The 20,554-nt window shown below is 38.3% G+C and overlaps 1 protein-coding gene across 2 annotated transcripts in view; it reads left to right on the forward strand.

Annotated features, from left to right (window-relative positions):
- The first annotated feature begins 9,627 nt into the window (after nt 1-9,627).
- The window catches only part of fam193a (family with sequence similarity 193 member A), a 29,109-nt gene continuing 18,182 nt past the window's right edge, over nt 9,628-20,554 (forward strand). For both annotated transcript variants that reach the window (XM_088647467.1, XM_088647554.1), the window contains exons 1-5: nt 9,628-10,045; nt 17,160-17,225; nt 18,808-19,053; nt 19,649-19,818; nt 20,306-20,473. In XM_088647467.1, coding sequence (XP_088503593.1) covers nt 9,830-10,045; nt 17,160-17,225; nt 18,808-19,053; nt 19,649-19,818; nt 20,306-20,473 — 866 coding nt within the window. In that variant the 5' untranslated portion in view covers nt 9,628-9,829. The remainder of the gene's footprint in view (nt 10,046-17,159; nt 17,226-18,807; nt 19,054-19,648; nt 19,819-20,305; nt 20,474-20,554) is intronic.

Below are 20,554 nucleotides of genomic sequence, written 5' to 3' on the forward strand. Positions count from 1 at the left end.
CTGCCCTACAGCTAAATACTGAGATACATTATATCTCGTGAAAAGGTCCAGGTAGATCCAATACAGTACTACTGCTTTGGTCTGATTAAAAACAAAAGCCAGATGTGTGTCAACATGGTTGATGAATATACAGCTAAAGGTAGGTTTAGAACCAAAGACCTCATCAACAGCATTTCACTGGAAATTCACTTTCATTGTCTTTTTGAACATTTTGAAAACAACAACTTTCTTCACCATGTCATTTCTGTCGATATCACTGCACAGATAAAACAACTCAAGACAAATATATACATTATTCTTAAGCAATAGAATTTAAGGTAACTACTTTGCTGGTTTCCTGACATGAAGTGAAAGCAAAAACAAAAAGAAACAAATGATGTGCTAATAAGCCCTACAGAATTATTCTATAGCTTGATTTATTGGAAGTTAGCTTGTAATAGCTTTGCTGAGATGGCAGAATACTTGGGGACAGAAGTTAGATGCAGGTATCCTTAATTTCTCCCCAGATTCCACAGCTGACAGCTAAAGCGTTTTTTGAAATGTGCATCATTAAACCGAGAAGAGAGAAGATTACAGGCAACACACACAGAAATTAAATAAACTGTAATCCACATAAGATGAATTTGTAAACCACAGCCAAACAGTGATTCATGACTATAATACAACATTTAAGCAAAAAGACAAAGACTTATTGGATTTTTATTGAATTCTACCACACACACGCCTTACACCCAGAGCCCTGCCAGAACAAGACAAATAATTTTCATATTCTAGGGAAAGACTCTTAGCTTTGTTTATTTCTACATGTACTGCACTGTCAGCGTCCTTGTGTAGTTTATATTAATATTAGTACCAGGGCAATTAGGCTAAAAAATGAAGATTTTGTGGATAATACTGCAGTCAAAGTTCAAATTCATTTCAGGTCAATTTCAGGGTTAATTCAGGGTCAGGTTAGATGTCAAAACAAAGCAGGGAAGCACTTCAAATTTTCTTACACATCAGCCCAGAAAAGTCTTCGGACAATATGAGTATGTTTAACAAGCATGAGTAAAAATGTTCTGTCACTTAACATTTTTGAGAAAGGCATGAAGCAATTTTAAATTGGCTAACAACTGTAATGATGTAACTACTGTAATGTATCATAAATTAGCTAGAGTGTTGTTGTTTTCATACCTGTTATTTATGAATTAGTTAATAAATTTAAGCATACTTAAATAGTTGCTTAAATAATTAACCACAAGTGTTATTGTTTTCATACATACAGTAGGTATCATTTGGTGTTGTGTTAAGATGACCTTCAGATGTCTGAGGGAACATTTTTTATTCCTGGAACCAATCAAAAACTATAACACCGGAATTTCTAATAATCTGGTTTTCAATTTATGAGCAGTTTTTAAGGAACAAATTACAAAAGTACCAAAGTTTGTACAGTGAGGGATCACTGCATTTTTTCTTATTATATACAAGTATAAATAGAATAACAGATGTCTTATAATGCTCAGCATATTTCAAATTATTACAGTGCTTTTGTGAATTAAATATTGTTTTAATATTTTTATGGTGTTATTCATTTAGGAATTTATTTTGCTTTTTTTAAATTGGACAAAAAAGCACATTTCCTAAATGCTTAAAATATATTTTGCTATGAGTTTACACTACAATTATAATGTCAAGGTTCTCTTTTAAAGTTGCTGAAATTGAGCCCTACTCTGTTGCCGACATAATTGATAATATAGAACAATGAAAATTTCACATTTTCCTTCCAGTATTTTCCTGGTAATTTTCCACTCCGGAGATGACACATCCAATTTGAAAGTCTTACCTTTGGCAGGCTATAGACTTCCATGCCTTTCACATACAATTATTATACTAATCGCTGTTCTTAAAATGCTGTAACCCGTTCTCTGACAAGAAAATATTGGATTGAAATTTAATAATTTTGTGTGTGTTCATTTCAGAAAAAAATATGATAAGAAATATAACTAGATTTAAACCTTAGAATCAATTATTATGTTACTTTTAGATTTAGTGGCTTTATATATTATATGTGTATAATATCCTATTATAAAAAAGGATGTTTCATTCCCTTGTATATTATATATAAACTATAATATATGGTATGTATTTTATATATTACTTATATTTTTATCAATTATATATTTATTAAATAATTATGTGTACAGTATAATTTCCTTTCATCAAAAATGTTTAATTCCCCTTGTTATAGTGTTATAAAGATCACCACATCGATTTTGGAGTTGCTTAGCTTTACCGTAAAACTCGTTTGGCCTCCAATGTTCAAGAATGAAAGAAAAAAACTGAGACTTTTGATGAAAGTATGAATTTGTGCCTTTCACTAAGATTACATCTCAAAGGAGTTCTCCTGTTTTATCTGTTGTGTACAGCAGAGCCTTGGCATGATGTAGCTGAAAAGCAGAAGAGAAACACCAATCCCTAATAAAAAAAATCCTATAGGAAATCACATAGACAAGACTCAGTAGGAAACCCAGTAGAAATATATCACACAACTTTGGAATCTTCCCATTTCTGTTTTCTGATAGATTCCTAGTGCGTTTCCAATATCTTATTTATTTTCATCTTGAAAGCAGTTGAAAGCTGAAAATCCAAAAATGATAGGCCTCTTATTTAAATTGTTACTTTAAAAAGATTAATCTTTCATATCACAATGTGATAGTTACACATACAATGACATTTTTACAAAATGTCGCAACGTGCAGACGGTGTAATCCATCAGAGTAATGTCATTCTTGTGTGATTATGTTAATGGAATTTAGTAGATGCTTTTCTGCTGAGATCCTTTCAAATAATCCTATTTGATAAAAAGACCTTAAATAAACCTTCTAGAATATCTAAGAAAATTTCATTTGGATTATACAAATCCTATAAGACTGTACCGGGAAAATGTAAAATTACCTTTGGAATGTGTGAAACTGGGAAATGAATTGTGAAAGTTTGTTAAAATGTTATTAAAAAGTTCTGAAACATATGAAGCAGCAAAGTTTTTAGATAATGTTAAATTAGTCTCGAAATGTCTGTTTAGCTCTCTTCACGTTTATTTATATTCTGTGTAGTGAGTGTTCAGATTTAGAAAGGCAGATACTGCCCCCTGTGGTCTGATCACAAACATTTTTGTATTCAATTTCTGCTGCACAGCCTGACAACAAGTACTGAATATCATCCTACTCAATCATTATCTCTGTCTGGTTTTGTTTCAACCATGGCAATATTATGTGTTTACATAATAATAAAACAATATTTACAAAGTATAAAAACAATGTAACAGGAGTTTCATTTTTATCATTTCATTTTTTTAAATTGTCATAGCAGAGTAAGTAAGCAGCAATACAAAATTAATAAAGGCTATGCTCAGTCTACACATCATTTTCTTTCAGTTCAAAGGTTACTTTCAAAACCTGTCCACTGTGGTGCAAAGCAGTAACCACAGCTTCTGTGTGTATTCTATATTTCCAGGAGCGGAAATGTTATGGAAAAATACAGATAGTTGATCTAAAATACAAAATCAATGTAAATTTACTGAATGGGGGCATTTGGGCCACCACATGCAGCCAATATGGCTTGTATGAGCCACGGTTTAAAAGTCTATCAGTATCTGATGTGGCACCATTCTTCCATGACAAACTGAATCAACTCGTGTACAGTCGACAACAAGTGGAAAACACTTTGAGGTTTCATTCCAGAATTTTCCACGGATGCTTGATTGGGTTCAGATCCGGTGGCTGAGAAAGCCGTGACGTGTGGAGAACATCAGTCTCAGCTCATCAGACCACTGGGCACACATGCTCCTGGGAGACACCCCTCCTGATAGGAAAGACAGGCTGCAGCAGGGGGTGAAGATGATCACTCAGTACTGTTACGCCAGGCCCGTAGGAGGAAAGAAAAAGGGCACAGCAGAGAAAGGAAAATGGCAGGCAGCTGAGATGCGCAGGGGAAGCAGTCAGATCTGGGCCGGAGACAGGAAGGGATGATAGATAGCTAGCAAGTGGGAGCATTGCAAACAGGAACCGGACGTCTGTGAACGGGATACTCACACACTCACACACTCACACACGGTAGTCGACTCAATGTCAGAGCCCCTGAGGGCTAGTTCCTCAAGGTTTAAATACTGTGCGATGTTCAAAACAAGGTTGATAAGCCCGGCCTGATCTCGTTAGAGATGGCCCTGAAGAGCTCCTTGCACATGTGGAATGCGCCGTGGTGATGGAGGGTGCTGATGCAGGAGCATCAGGGCATCACAAGTACCATTGAGTAATGACTAGAACTGACACTGCACACTAGGGGAAAAAGTCCACTCAAACCATGCAAGGAAAATAAGCCACACAAAATTACAGAACCACCAGCATTCTTCAGTGTGGGAATCAAGCACTTAGATCCTGCTCATTTGTCGAGAACGTGGTGAAAGGTGCCGTTCTCTGCAAACTAACTTACTTTGTGAAAATGTATAAAGCAGTCTATGCACTGCAATCTGTCTACCGTAGCCCACTCTGTGGGGCTCTCAACAGACTGTTTTTGATTATTCTGCCTGCTCAAAAACCAGGCTGAAATTTGTGGTCACTGGATCTGCAGTTGCTCGTCTGTTTTACCTTGCACTTATAATTGAATGCACAGATATGACCCTTCAACTCACTGTTGCAGCAATGCCAGCTACACTGTAATTACAGTGCAGGCAACCAGATCTGTCCAGCATTTGTATGCACAGCCCTGAGCTTGCTGGGTTGGCATTTGCTTAGTTAACCCTTAGTTATACCTGTGTGGAAGCCTATCCTTTTAATATACTGTACTTGGTGTGCCTCATTTATCCACTAACTGTACCAGTCTAAGGATACATCAAGGCAGTCTGGGTAGAAGCAACAATAGGGAGAACAACTCATACCAATTTGACTGAAGCCAATATATTGAATCAAACAAGATAATTCTGTTTTCATTCTGAATTTTCAGTTACTTAAAAGGTTAATATCAGGGGTCATCCAACCTGGTTCTGTAGAGGCTTTCTATAGACAATATTTAAATCGTCAGTTTCCAAATGCTGGAAATAATTTACATGTAATCAATTAAGCATCTGATTAGTCAAGGTAAGTGATTTAAAAGTTTATTTAGAAACAAAATCGCAATACCCCCTAGGATCAGAGTTTCCTTAATTGACAGATAAGCTACGTTAACTTATAGTTACGTTAACTTTAAAAATAGGTGATTAAGGTGACCTATAAGATTTACTGGATAGAGGCTCTCTAGGACCATAATTTTAAATAAGTATTTTATTTATTAATCTGTTCTTTGTAATGTGAATTCCGCTGAATATACTGTATTCTGAATCATTTTGGGAATCCAAAAAGAATTTTAAACATTTAACCAATTAATCCATTTGGGTGAGATATAACGAGACAATGTGATACGCAGGAAAAATATGAACTTATGTTCCCTTTTTTACGCTCCTTGTCACCTCCTACACCTTGACCAGCTGTAGCACTGTTTGGTTTGGGAATTGCAGCGCTTCAGACCACAAGAACCTGTGACGAATTGTGGAAGCAGCTGAAAAGATCATTGGAGCCTCCCTCCCTTTTGTTTCTGTCACCTATCACAAACGCTGCTGACACAGGGCCTCCAGTATAGTAGATGACCCCTCCCACCCCTCCCATAAACTCTTTGCCCTCCTACCATCTGGAAAAAGATACCACAGTGTACGGGCCAGGTCCACCAGACTCTGTTACAGCTTCTTCCCACAGGCTGCCAGGCTCCTCAACACCCTGGAATCTACTTGCACCCACCCCAATTCCAGAAACAGGGCTTAAATCCCCCCAGTGTGTTGTGTATATTGTATTATGTATTTGCCTGAGTAATTTGCACTCTGCACTATGTGTATCCCGTCTACAATGTCTATGTCAGTGTCCTGGCTGGAATGACAAATAAGCGTGAACTTGAACTTGAACTCCTGAGTGTGAAATGACAATGCAGGAAGTGTGATAAGATGTGTGTGCTTGTCTGAATGGGGATTGGGCACATATAAAAAGCCTGAATAGCACCGCAGTCATGTCACCTTCTAATGAAAGACAGGGAGAATGTGCTCTAGAAATGCTGTTTTCAGGAATGTTGCAGTGGGACATCACCTGGCCACTGACTCAGGCCAAAGATATTCACCACCTCTTTCTACAGCTCCAGAGACTTCAAGACTTCCAGTTATCACATCCCGTGTTTTAAAAAAAAAACACTAGAAACCTTAAGAATCGCTCCCTATCTACAATGGCTGTGAACTAAACTTTAAAGAAATACCACTGTCAAATATTTCTAGTTCAACAAACATTTAATTGTGTCTTGCAACCTTTACAGACCCTTCTTGTTGTGTCCCATCATTACAAAATGATGCAAATATATTTTTTACACTTAATATTTTACTCATATATAAATTCTTAAACTAAAGCCTTCTGAGGATAAGTTATATTACAAAAACTTCAGCAGAACCTAAAGAGAAACAAACTACAACATGTTGATTGCATATGGGTAGATTGCAGACCCATAAAATCAATATTTAGTGAAAGCACCTCTGGCAGTAATTGCAGTCGCTTACAGTCATTTTGGGTAAATCTCTACCGCACAAGATCTAGGTGCAGTTTTTGCCCAATGTTCTTCGTGAATTTTCTCAAGGCTTCTTGAGTTGCTTTAGGATCGCTCGTGGACAGCAGTCTTTCAGTGTTTTCACACATTCTCAATAGGATTCCCCTCAGAGATTTGAGTGGGCCACTCGAGGACATTCACTTTCCTATTCATCCCTGCACAGCTACACAAACTACAGCTTTGGCCTTGTGCTTTTGGTCATTGTCCTGCTAAAAAGTGAATTTTTGTCCCATTTTATTCCCATCAGTATTAACAAGGTCTCTAATTGCTTCTGATGAGAAAAAGAACTATAACATAATACTGTAACCATTCTGGACAGAAAGGGGTGGGTGAGTGCTGCACCATGTTAGGTTTGCATCTGATGTAAAACCTAATTTGATTTAGACCATATTTAGCCTCCATTTAAACCAAACATTTCCAATTTTGTCCTGTCAGGATACAAAACCTTTAGTCAATATCACAAAGGTGTTTTGTTGGAAACGCTATGTCTGACTTGAGATGTTGTTTTTTTTTATTTCATACAAGCCCCCTTTGTGAAGTGATCTGAATACTGTTTTCTCCCATCTGAGCCACTGAACTCCATGACTCATTAAAAGTAGTTGTTAACCTCATAGTGGCATTCCTAACCAGTTTCCTCCTTGCCCTGCTGCTCAGCTGGGAGGTACACCCTTATTTATCTCGGCGTTTTCCACTTCTTAACGATTAGATTAACCGTTCGCCAGCAGAAAATGGAGAGAAACAAAACGTGCGCTTCTGACTCTCCACTCTGTTAGGTTCACTATCACCAATACGGCACTGTACTTCCTGGAACTACAATACAAGAGTTGACCAGCAGATGGCTCACAAAGCACACTCATTATACTAAAAAAAAAGACCTTTAAATGAAAATAATCAAATGCTGGTTTGGTGTGCGTCATACATTAAAGAGAAAAAATAGTCGTGAAGGCTGAGAAGACTCTTCTGTTGTGAGGTTATGTATTCTAGAGGCAAGTATGGCTTTATGTGATCATCATTTCTATCTCTGTTGATAGTTCTTTGTCTTTGTATTAGAAGTGGCCAGATCAGGTATTAGGTCACATGTCTTTTTGTTGTGTTAGAGGTGAAAATCAATACGGAAGCACAAGATCTCTGTTAAAGCGTCCTTCCAATTTCATTAGACAATCTACATGTAAATGAAATTAAATCATGCATCCATGGAGTACAAACACATCAAATGTATGTGGAGGTTTGACTCACTCGTGTGATGCCTGTGCAGGACGCCACCTTGATCTGAGTTTTAAATGCACTTCCCAGTAACTTCATCTGTGTCCTCTCGTTTGTGTTTCACTGCCGATTTTGAAAAGGCTCATTGGGTTGACTTGGTCAGTGCCTTCGAGGATTTAATACATAGGCCAGATCCCTTGGCAGTCTTCTCCGTTCAAGACTGAAAACGTTCAGTACTTTAAGCCTGTCAGAGTGAGACTTTCCTTGACGCCTGGGTATGTTCTGTGTCTGGTCTCTTTCCACTGGATGTAACTTGCACACAGTATCCTGAATTGTATAATTTGACATTAAACATTAATTACATATAGTTAAAATTCTACACATGTAACTATATATATATCCTAATTTTATATTTCCATTTGTATTGTTTCCTCGTATTATCTAAAAATTAAATCAGCTTCCCTTTCTTATTTTAGCTAAAACATGCGCTTTTAAACCTAAAACCCAAAATCCTCAGAAAAGGAGTTTATATTTACACCGCAGAAATGCTGTGTATAGCGTATTATGCTTCAGAAATCGTAAAGCATAATATACTATACAGATAATTTTCAAAAGGGGGGGCTTTTGGCTCATCTCTATTAATTGTTTAGTTTTCATTTTCTATTCACGTTAGGATTGTATTGAGGGCATCTTTCCTCAAAAGACGGATTAGAATGAATTAAGATGGATTCATTTTCGAGACTGTAATTAACGCGATTAGCAAGCATTCTTCTTTTTCTGGCTGCATGTCAAAGAGCAAAGCACAATGAGCAAATACCGGAAACGATATCTGCTGATCGATCTATACCATTATCGGAAATGCGTTTGTCTTGGTGAGGGTCGTTGCATCTCGGAGTCTATTCTAGAAACACTGCGATCAAAAAGGGACTGAGAGATATAGCTATAGACCTGGACTGGAAGCCACTTAATCAAATTACAACATTGAAAAAGACAACTTTGAAACTGCGTGACATCGGGTGGGATGACACAGCAGCAGAAAACAATTTACCTTAATTTTGACCTGACGGTAAAAAGTTAATGAGAAGCCAGATTGACAAATTATTTTCTTTTTAGCATTGTTTGAATTTCTGAATCAATTTTAGCACATAATGAAAATAATTAAAAAGGCGTTTTGTTATTGACAAGTCATGGAAACATTTCTGTAGTTTTTTTATGCACTGTTTTGCGCTTTTGCTTCCAGGTAATAACGTTCGCACAAATAGTTCTGTTTTTTGCCACTGGCGCTTCAGTCATTCAAGAAACTTAACATTTGTCCCTTGCATGACGAGTTCAAGTGTGTGAAACTGTTAAAGGTACAACCCACAAGATATTCCTAGACTTTCACCACTAGAGTGCGTACTACCAGCTACATAAATTTGAAAAGTTGAAATTATTTGAATTCTATATAACCCTTGACAGCATACAGGAGGAAACTAGCTAAACGTATATTATTGTATGCGTCTTCATTCTGGTCCTAAAACCTGTAGTTTATTTTACTGCCTGTTACAATTTCCCTAAAACTGAAATAATAAAAAAAAACTCCAAAGACTACAACCATCAAGTTCGAACGCCCATCGGGTAATGTCAATAACGAAATGCATCTTGGGGCGCTGTAGTTTCGTGGCGACCTGGAAAACAACGGGACCCGGTGGGCAGAATGGGGCCGATAAAACAACATTTCCCATAAAGCCCGAGGGTGGGCAGATGACGCAAACGACGCAGTCGCGCGGGGACGTGAGCCCTAGCATCCCATTCCTGTTGGGCCGGCCATGTTGGAACCTGAAGTCTCTTAGCTCTGTGGAGGAACAGAGTGACTGGATATTTTGGATTCCTTATAACAGCCTTTCGAGGTGAAGGTGCGAGCCAGAAATCTACCGAGCGGGCAGCGTTTCGACAGACGGCAGACTGCCTGTGACTTCAGAGGGAAGGGGGAACGAAAATGAGCCCCACCGACGCAAAACGAGGAGCGAAACGCAGGAAGAGCAAGCGGGGCGGTGGCAGCAGTAGTTGCAGTGGTGTTGTTAGCAGCAGCAGTGGAAAGGCCGGGGCTTCTGCCGCGGCCCGGAGTCCGCAGGCAGCGGGAGCCCAAGCGGCGGCGATGGGCTTGCTGACAACCGGGGGTCCTGGGAGTGACAGCGCTGGCCTGAACAGGGAGGTGAGTTTGTTCGCCGCGGTGTGGCGACGGGTTGATAACGCGCACGGTGTGGAGACGGGCTGGATTGCTACACCTTTTGAGGCCTGCAGAGATTGAGAGTTTTGTTTACAGACAGATCAGCGGTGTACAATTGCAGGGCTGGGGGGTACTACCCCGGGGAATTGAACCCCCGTAGACGGACTGCTCGTAGCGTTCTGCAAAGGGCGAGGCAGGCGGGTTTGTTATTCTCGTTCAACCGCCAGGTAAGATGCAGGAGGCTGCCTGGGTTCACCTTGATATTATAGCGATCAACTTGAGAAGTTGACTCTTGTGATCACGGCGTGTTTCGTGTTTCGTGACAGCTCGGGGCTTGTACTTGTTGAGCTGTCCCCTGCTCTTCAACTTTCAAGCGGAGTAGCGCCTAAAAAAAAAAAAAAAAAAAAAAAGTTCGGTTAAAAACGTGCCCAGTGGCTGAAATCTCTGATGTTTGACTAAAAAAGGCACCAGCGGCAGAGAAGTGCTTCCAGCTTCATGTAAAAAAAAAAAAGTCGCCGGTATGAAAAATTCTTAACTCCACCAAACACAGACCGACCTCACTGCCATCACGCATCTGTTTGTATGACGTGCAGCGTTATTGATGCCTTCAAGGAGGAGATTGCCTTATCTGCACCAGGTGTCAAGCGTGTTCAAAGAAAAATTGACTTTCTTGACAGGTGCATCAAAGCAGAGGGGAAAGTGTTAAGTAAAGTGTCATGTTTTGGTGCTTCCATCAAATGTCAACGTCTCATCCCATCTCGAGTGATATAAAATGAAGACACTCAGAAAGGGAGAGGAGAGCTAGGGCACCTGGAGCCCCTGTAGTTTGCTACACAATATTGTGTGTTTTTAAAACGGCATGAACACTTCCTGAAAATTGATTTTACTTTTCTGGACACATTTCCATTCATTGAAGGTGTGAAATATGTAGCAGCTTGTCAGAGCATGCTTATGAACACGTGCAACTGATAAACCAACTAGTTTGACCCTGAAGACTTAAATTGTTGATTTATTGAGTATTTCAAATTAAGCCCAAAAAATTGACTATCTTAGTTTTCGATTCCTCGGGTCTTTAAAAGATTGTTAAGGGGTGTTACACTGTAGTTTCAAAGTGGAATGTTGATCCTTTAATCCGTTACTACCAGGAATTGCCACCAATATAACTTTGATAGAAAATATTTTTCCAATAATATCGGAGTACTGCACGTTCTATGTATCAGGAGGTTAGATTATGAGACATATGTAAATGTGCAGAACCGGGCAGTTTTGAATTCCAAACTTGTGTTTTCACTTACTGAGGCATATGTTTAATGTGCACTCAAAATAGATTGTCCTGATGATGCTGCCATATGAAATTAAGTACATTATTTAAAATAATTTACTCGCGTTGATGTGTGAGGCTAAACTGTGTATTTTCTGAAAATAAGAAATGCTCATGTATTATATTTTACAGACCCAAAATATAGTATACTTTACAGGCCAGGTTTAGAAACATTAAAGTTTGTAGTTATTCAGATTTCTTGGTACTGCAGAGGTCTTAGTTATTCCTTTATCAAAATATGTATCAAGTCCTTAAGTGACTGTATGGATTACTCCAAAATGCAAAGTATTTCAGCAGAATACAGAAAGGGCACCATCAGCAAGCTGGTTAAAATAATGTACATGTGCATGATGATGGTCAGTTTTCTTGGACTGTTGACATCACTTGTTTTCTTACCTAAGCATGAAATGGTTGTCACTTGGAGTGAAGACTGCCCCTTCTTTGGGAAAACAGTTCTCACGATTAGGCCTCACTAAGAGAAAAATATTATCAAGTCTGCAGGCTTGGGAAACAATTTTCTGGTTCTTTTAGAAATTGGAGGCGTTCTAAAGAGCAGAGTAAGGGTGACTGCTGGGTTTCTGCGGCTCCCGGTAAAGGAATTGAATATAACTTGTTTAAGATTGAGTACTAGGCAAAGTGGAACAAGCTGTGTTGTTGAATGCACAGAAATTGTAAAGAAATCAATACAGAAACAGCTGCTTGGATCAATTAATGGTCCTATCCAAACAGGTTGGACGGACCAAATGGCCTTCTCTCATTTGTACCCGTCCTTACGTACTAGTCTGAAGAAAAGTGGAAGAAAAAAAGTTATGCGGATTAACATAAACAGAACATTGCAAAAACGAGAAGTGCCCAAAAATAATAATGAAAATAGAAACCCAAGAGGAAAATAAGTAAAAGAGACTATGAGTTGACTAAGTATTCAAAACTCAAAGACGTAGCATCTCATAGCCACTCCTTGCAGCAGATTTCAAGGTCTCCACAGATCTTACCGTAAAGCAAAAATAGACGGAAGATGCTACGTTAAGAAAATGAGTTAAAAAAACGGGCTTTAAGTCATTTAAGAATTTACGCCTAATGAAAATGCCTACACTGCAAGAATGTTTATGATGAAACAAGAAGGAAATCTCTTTGCTACGATGTATGAATGTAACAATAATCTGTCTTTGTCTCTGTGGACTGTTCTCCTTTCTCAAGAGCATCTCCACATACAATTCATAATATAGCATGAAAGGATAAAGTTTTTTTTAACAGTATTTTAAATGCAAGGATTACACAGATTGCAAAAGATTTGTGCATTATTCTACAGTAATAAGGTGATAGTTCAACACACTGTATAGATATTTCCTTCATCTTAATACAGTTAAGTAGTTCAGGTGGGTAGCTGAAGACACCTGAAGAAGGCTCCACAGCCGAAATGTTGTGTTTTCTTTCTTTTTTTTTTCAGCATGGAATAAACCTATTACTTGTTCCTTTAATACACTTAATATATGTAAGAGTATTACATGCATTTAACAAAGACTATACAGTAAGAACAGCTTTAACAGTTACTACATGTATCAGTTAATCATCCCAATGGGGAGATTGATTATAAGAAAATGCAATCACGTCAAACTCTGTTATATTGTATTTTTCTAGAAATGATACCTACCAAGTTTGGATTTAAACGGCAAAGTTTCTGTTTAGGGGAAGTTTGTGGTTGAGAACAAATGATGACAAGTGAACAAAAAAGCAACCGGGTGGCTATTATGGTTTATAGTGGAATCCAGTTTTGCTTTGTCGTATTGTATTGTACAATAGTACCTACTGTGGGTTAAGCTGAAGCTTATTAATGAATATGTTTACAGTTGTCACTAATGATGCCTATGAAGGTTGGTGTTGTTAAATCAAATGATCTTTGAACAGAAGCAGAAACAGGCTACATTTCACCAGGAAGTTGATAACCCGATGGTTGGCAGGCAAATTATTGCTGGAATCTTTGAAGTACAGATCAGGAACAGTATATGGACAGACATGAAGTAAGAACTCATCTGGAAGCCAAGGCTTCAAGCAGTGATGCTGCTAGGGCCCCCTGATGCTTGAGTCTGGGGCAGTCTTGAGTGTCGAGCCTTATTGTTGATCAAATATGGAAATATCAGATCTGTCAGATATACATATACAGCACAGGGGCAGAATCCGGCTCTAAAAGCCCATTTGTTTGCCCTGTGTGGCAGTTTTGGTCAGAGAACTTGAATGGTATTCGGCGTGCACCATGTCTGAACCCGCATAGCCCTCACACAAAGCAGGCATCGATCTTACATAGTGGTGCATCTGTCTGATGTAGTCACACATCTCGTTTGACAGGGGGCGTGTCTTTGCATGAGAACAGCGGTAAAAATTGACACCGTACCCACACTTCCTGCAGTCTCCCCCTGCTGATTCTGGAGCAAGATCAGTGGCTGAATCACCACTCGCCGTACTGACCAATAAACACAATAGTGTTTTATGATATCAGAAGGAAAAGTGTTGGACATGGCTGTAAGGGCCTTGTAAGAATAATGTTTTTTTGTTTGATTCAAAAGAAGTGGAGAAACGTATATCACTTTGTAGACACGAATGGGAAGTCAACATGCTTGATTTGCACAGATTGAAATTGCCAAAGACTGACACTTATAGTTGTAGTTTTTTGCTGTTTAAATATATTTAATAGTAAAAAATAGCATTCCTCCTTTTCATTGTTTTTTCATGCAACCTGGTCTTTTGCTGTTTCTGTTTCTCAGTTAGTAAACTCTGATTATTTTGAAGCAAGACCTGAGCTGCTTCCCACAGGTGCTGTGTTCATTTTAATCAGTCCCTAAAGAAGAGATTACAGGTGATGCTGATAACTGATGGGTGAAGCATGCATACCTAACATTACTGCAACTGACATACATGTACTCATCCCTCGGTTTACAAAAGTAATGCATTCTCAAACAGTTCATAATGCAAAATTCCGAAACAAAAATTAAATTATAATTCATTATAATTCACAGGTTACAAACTTACAACTCATTCCCAAAGTCTAGTATTGCTCACTATTTCTTCCTGTCTTTGAACAAGATTTTCCTAAATCTTTGTTTTAGAATACAGTTTAACATAGTCTAAAATAATCAATTGATTTTTAAACTAATTCCAGATAATACTACTAAAAAAGATTGTGTATTCAGTGTGTATGAAACAAGCTTTGCTAACTGGCATTTAGTAAAGATGCAGTGACTGAGAAATTTAAATGTATTATATAGGGAGTTATTTAGTTGTACTATTTTGCATTTTCAAAGTTAATTTTACATTTAATACACTATAATGGTTGTGCCTAGTATTTTGATAACGTATATTATGTATGACCTGCTTGACGTTTATTTAAATGAAGTCTCGAAAAACCTAAGCTTGTCATGAAATGGGCTTCTAGGTAATGTAGTAAAACTGGGACCATGCTTTCGAGCAACATTAGCTAATTATTTAATACAAAAAATAAACCCTGAATGTTAAAATCATATTTAAATAATGAATACAACTGAAAAACTGAAGATGAAGATTTAAAACACCTGTTACCTGCACAAGCAGTCCTCAGGTTTACGGTTTTCACATTAAATTGAACTTCATTTCAACATTTACAAAGTCACGCCTTTATAGTGGTGATTTTGAGGTCTCAGCTATGCCAGCACATCTCCTTGACTCAAGATACAGTTTCTTTTCTGATTTTTACTGTGTGAATCTGTTTCTAAATGTGTTCTTCTGATCGTTTCTTTGCACATAACAATGACAGAAAAGCATCAGTTCATTGCTACTGTAAGTCAATATGATTGCTATTACCAATGTAAAGATAGTAATTTAGCAGGACCACCACTGCCCACCCCAACCTAAGTTAAATTAATCTATGTAAGTATAAGTGATGAACCTCTCTTGATATTAATTTGCACATCTGACAGCAATTTATCAGATCGCGTTTATCGGATGACAAACCTTTGAATGTTTTAGCCTTCTTCCTTTTCCTTTTTCCAAAATATCTGGTATGGCAAACGCATTGTGTTGAGAGTTTTAAAGTATCCTCAATATATGTAGTTTGACGTTGCTTAGCAACACATCTGTCTTGGTAAAAAAAAAATATATCCAGCCAAGTGTCAGAAGGAAAGTTATTTTTCCTGACAAGGTGTTGGTAATTGGGCGATATGTAGGTGGAATCATTATAATTAATCTTTTCCCACAAGATGAAGTCAACTTGAAATGCTTTTAGGAGTGTTGAAATGGATGTGCTCCATATCATTGGCAACACTGAGAAATTGAACTGATTGTGTTACTAAAATTGATTGTGTGGCTGAAATTTCTTTGTAATTCTCTAAGGTTGCATTAAATAGCAAGTGGGTCATGTGCGTCAACAGGACAGTGATAATAGAAAATCACAGTATGGCAATATGGTTAGGATGTCGCAGAGATTACGAGCAGGACTCTCTGTTTTTCCCTTTGCTAAGAATAAATGGGTGGCTTGGCAGAAATAAACATGTAACATGAGGAAATAACACTGGCATTTGCTTCATTGCTTTAGTCTTAAAATTAATTCAGGCATTATTTTTCCCTAGACTAAATTTGTTTTGCAGCAGAGTCCAATACACCTAAAACAAATATCTCCAACAAAGTGAAACTGCAGGTGGAAAAGTATTTCGGGTTGACATTTCCATCGTATCCTGGAACGCGGAGGCGTCTTCCAGATTGGAAGAAGTGTAGTTTCACAGTGGATCTGATTTACTTCAGTGATTTTACTACTCATGTTCACTGTTTTCCCTCAGCCCATTCCAATTTGCCTTACTGATGTTACAAATCAACAGATAAGACTGTTAAGACCCTTTCAGTATTATTTGTAGAAAAGTGATAAAATAGTTCTGTCCACTTTAAAAAACCTTCCTGTAAAAACCAGCTTCCTTTAAAAAAATGCCTCTATTGGCCTTTAGATAAATTATCTCACAACAAAAGCAAAGTTAAGATTTCTGTTTGCTCATAGGAAATGTACATTAAAGGGGATACAACAGAAGTGAAATGAACTTCAGATAATCGTTTTCTCACTTTTACGTGTTGAACATCTACATTAAAAAAACCTGAAACGCATCTAACCAAGTTAGCATTAAATTTACAATTCATTGAGATTTTTTGTTCCAATAAGAGTGTTTGAATTGTGTTAAATAATTCTATAATTATAATTAAAAAGGCTTGAAAAAGAGACAGTTTTGTGAAATGGAAGGTTTCAGCTGGATAATCCAAAGACTGCATGTAGAATTGGACCTCAGATACTGTCTACAATGTCACTAATCAGAGGGTGATTTAAATTCGTTTCAAGAAGGGGGATGCTGTCCTGTACTGTCCTGTATCCCTGGTGTCCTGACATGTTCTTGCATGGGTTTTTCTTAGTGGCTTCAGTTTCGTACTGCCTCCCAAAGATGTGCTAGCCAGGTATCTCTGAATTGTCTGTGTGTGTTCGATCAGTGACAGACCGCTGTCCCATCGAGGCTGCAGTTCCACTTGCACCCTGTGCTTCTGGCCTTGGATTGCCCTGACTGCCACCAGGCATGAGTGGCTCACATTAGACGGGTGGGGCTGGGATGCTTTGGCCGAAGCCTTAAAGGAAATGCAGCAGTAATATGTAGTGTTCTACATATTCTTATGTTTGCGTCTTCACAAGTGATGTTCGGTTGAAGAGTTATTGAAATACTGTTAATTATACAAGTAAAAAAAGTTAGATTGACAAAGCCGCTACTTTTTGTGTTTCAGGTATCTTTAAACGGTACCCAGTTCACAGAAGGGCTGGTGAATCCTGAGTTTGCAGGAGTCTTGCAGGTAATTTCTTTTTATGATGTTTTCTTCATCGCTGCTATTGACATTTAATCATTCTCATCTACCACATTCTTAAAGGGGAACTGCAATGCCACTTTCATATTTCGAGGTTAGAAAGAATCAGCACTGATTGCATTTCAAACCACAGTAACAGTAAAATGTACACAGTAACTTGTAAAACCTCCAATTTACATCACAAAATAGACAAAGTTTGCGGGTATGCACACCACCTTGTTCTTCGATTCAGAAAAATACTAAATTTGCAGTGACGTCTGAAGCCCTATGACATTGTAAACAAGCAGGCTTATGAATACATATATTAGAAATATTGCTTTAGATTTTGAGGCAGTAAATACTACTTGTTAACTCTGCATGAAGATGATGGAACATTTCTGTGGTGAAATTGTCTGCTGCACAACCTGTATTTACATGCTTGTATATCCCATTACATTATTCAATACGCTGACTAGTGAGCAGGAAGGGCAGCATCACATTCAAAATTTGTAATTTTTTTCTATTAAGTCAATGCAATTATATAGTTTCCGAGACTTAATAACCTGTCTGAGAAATTGAGACTGCGGCTCCCCTTTAACTTATGAAGTTATCCTGATTTTAATTTAACCTGATATATGAAATTATTGTGTTTGGCTAACAGCTTGAATACAGGTTTGGGACAGTTCACGAATACTTTCCAGAAATGCGTTATTAACATAAACTGGAGATTCATGGAACTAGGATAGGATAACATCACAGTGCAGTAGAGTCTTGACCTTCATGAAGGTTTGGTGCAGAGAACCTAATGCTTTGACATTAGGTTAATTTAAATTACATCGATCAACTAAAACAAACAGTAATCACAGGCTTATAGTAATCACTTAAAATCAACAGCATGAATCCCTCCTCCATGTCCATCCGGCACTTTCTCTCTCTGCCTCTGTGATCATGACGCCCCACTGTAATGAAACGGGCAATAAAACTGTCAGTGAGCCTGTGAAGTTGTCTTCACCCTGTTATTCCCCATGCAGACGATACAGAGATTTGTTACACTATTAAAACAACGCTGAGATTCTGGTGGACAGGGGGCAGGGAGAGGCTCCCTAACTAGCAAGAATCTTTTCACAGCCCTTACCTGTGGCTCCACTGATTTGAAAGTTGCGGCTAACAACTGGGTTTCATCCCGCTCCGCTCTGCTCCAGCCATACCGAATCACGAACAAGTAAATTTGAAAACGTTACATTTTTTAGGTTTGCAGTTTTCGAGACCCTGCCGTGTAGTACTTACCATAAAAGCAGGTTGCTGCTGTAAGTGATAAGGGCACTCTTCCTCCCCCCCGAACCAGCGTTTCCAGTATGGTGGTAGACACCAGGTCACTGCTGTGCTGTTAGGCGTGTGCTATTTGCATCTTGTATTGTAAGCACCCTTATTATCAGTCGACTTTCTTGTATCTCTGAAAGGCTTTTAACATTTCTAAAAATAGTCCTTACCATCATCATGATAAAAGTTAGATAGTTTCGAACATGACGTTGTCATAACATTCATCAAAGTTCTGTATGTAAGAATATGCTTGTTCTCCTCTCTTTTGTAGACCCCTTTTACCTTTGGCTTAGGTCAGAGGGCACCATACACAACAGGGGAACGATGTCTCCTGTGCAGAAATGAACGTAAAGATAATTCACTTTTGGAAACAGGGGTTTCCAGTTCTAGCAAAACAGCACTTTCCACATCTCCAAAAACCAACAGCATGCTTCAGTTACCTCTGTGGGTCTGCCCAGATTGCCGGCGCACAGTGGAAAAAGAGGAACGGCATGCTGCCTTGGAGCAGTCACTTGTGGTAAGTCAATTAATGAATCAGTCGGAGTTCTGTCACCCTGGAAATCAGTTAAGATTTCATATAGCATATGGTAGAAATAGGCTCAGGCATTCGGATTCAGAGACTGAACTTTTCACATCTCAGAAGCTGAACAAACTTTGTCTCGTGTCAATTTAAGATGGGAGACCCCTTGCGGAAAGTTGTCCTTTCTGTTAATAGCCACAGTTCAGTCAGTCCCAGCAGAATTATACTTAGGAATAGTCACACTGACATTGTCATACCTGTGACATTACACCCAAACCAAACTATGTTCTCATCCTGTAATAGCACCATTTCATATCACTCATAAATTGGAGCTTATAAATGGGTCTGTTGCTTCTCTGTTGCTCCTACTTGAATTCTTGAACAAATTAATTTGAGACTTTTACAGTATGCTTGATAAAATTATGTAATTGAGGCTAGTTCCTAGTTTTTGAAGTACACTAGGCGAAGAAATAAATGATTTTTTAATTTTGTATTAGACTTTGTATGCAGTTAAGTTGAAATGTCATGGCCAGGAAGTTCAAACCTCTTGACAAATATGCAAACGCAATGTTTTTTTTATGTTGTATAACAGAACCAGGACTTCTTATTGCACATGCCTGCTGGGAACAATGGGTCGCTGCAGGAGCCTGGGGGCGGAGGAGGAAGACAAGCTATTGGAGCACAGACACCACCAACTCCAGACCTCGGCACTCCTGTGGCCACAGATACAGTGTGTAGCTGTGAGGCTTGTAATGAGCGAAGGTAGAGTCCTACTGCTTCTGTATCGGCCCACCTTAAGCCAGCATTAAATCTGATAACCCCCTTCATCACTGTATTGCATTATTTTTTGGTAATCGTTTTTTTCTTCTTCATCAGCATTTAAATGTTCTGTAACATTTCATTTCCTTACAGTATTATTTCATTATTAAGTGCTGTTCATATTGTTCAAAATAAATTGTTCTTTTCCCGGTTTATGGCTTATTGTGATGTGAAACAAGTGATGTTTTTTTCAACTGATTTGAACTCATTTAAGTCTTGGTAAATTATTCCACTGCAGTATGAAAGACAGAGATACACATTTGCTTTAATTTAGGGTCCTAAAGTTGAGGAAATACAAATGTGGACATTGTTGTACACCAAATAAAAAATTACTTAAATTTAAGCTTGTAAGACAACAAATCATTAATCAGAATAGTTACACTAACAGCTGATTGTGAGAGCTGTAAAATCTTATAACTATGCTTTCCAGGGAAATTTCGGCAGAGTCTGAAAGAGAGTCTCAGCAGCTTCAGAATTACTGGTCTGAAATCCGCTACATGGTGAGGTGTATCTATCGACAGACCGGAACACCACTGGCAGATGACCAGGACCAGCCCCTGGATCGAGACAAGGAAGGAATGAAAGAACTAGTAGATAGGTACTGTGTCATTTCAAAATATCCATAACCTCTATTTAGCCGATGTTTCAAGCATTTAACCATTGTTCTCTGGCAACATTC

This window comes from Lepisosteus platostomus, chromosome 1, assembly GCF_059453375.1.
Source record: "Lepisosteus platostomus isolate fLepPlt1 chromosome 1, fLepPlt1.hap1, whole genome shotgun sequence".
Taxonomy (NCBI): Eukaryota; Metazoa; Chordata; class Actinopteri; order Semionotiformes; family Lepisosteidae; genus Lepisosteus; species Lepisosteus platostomus.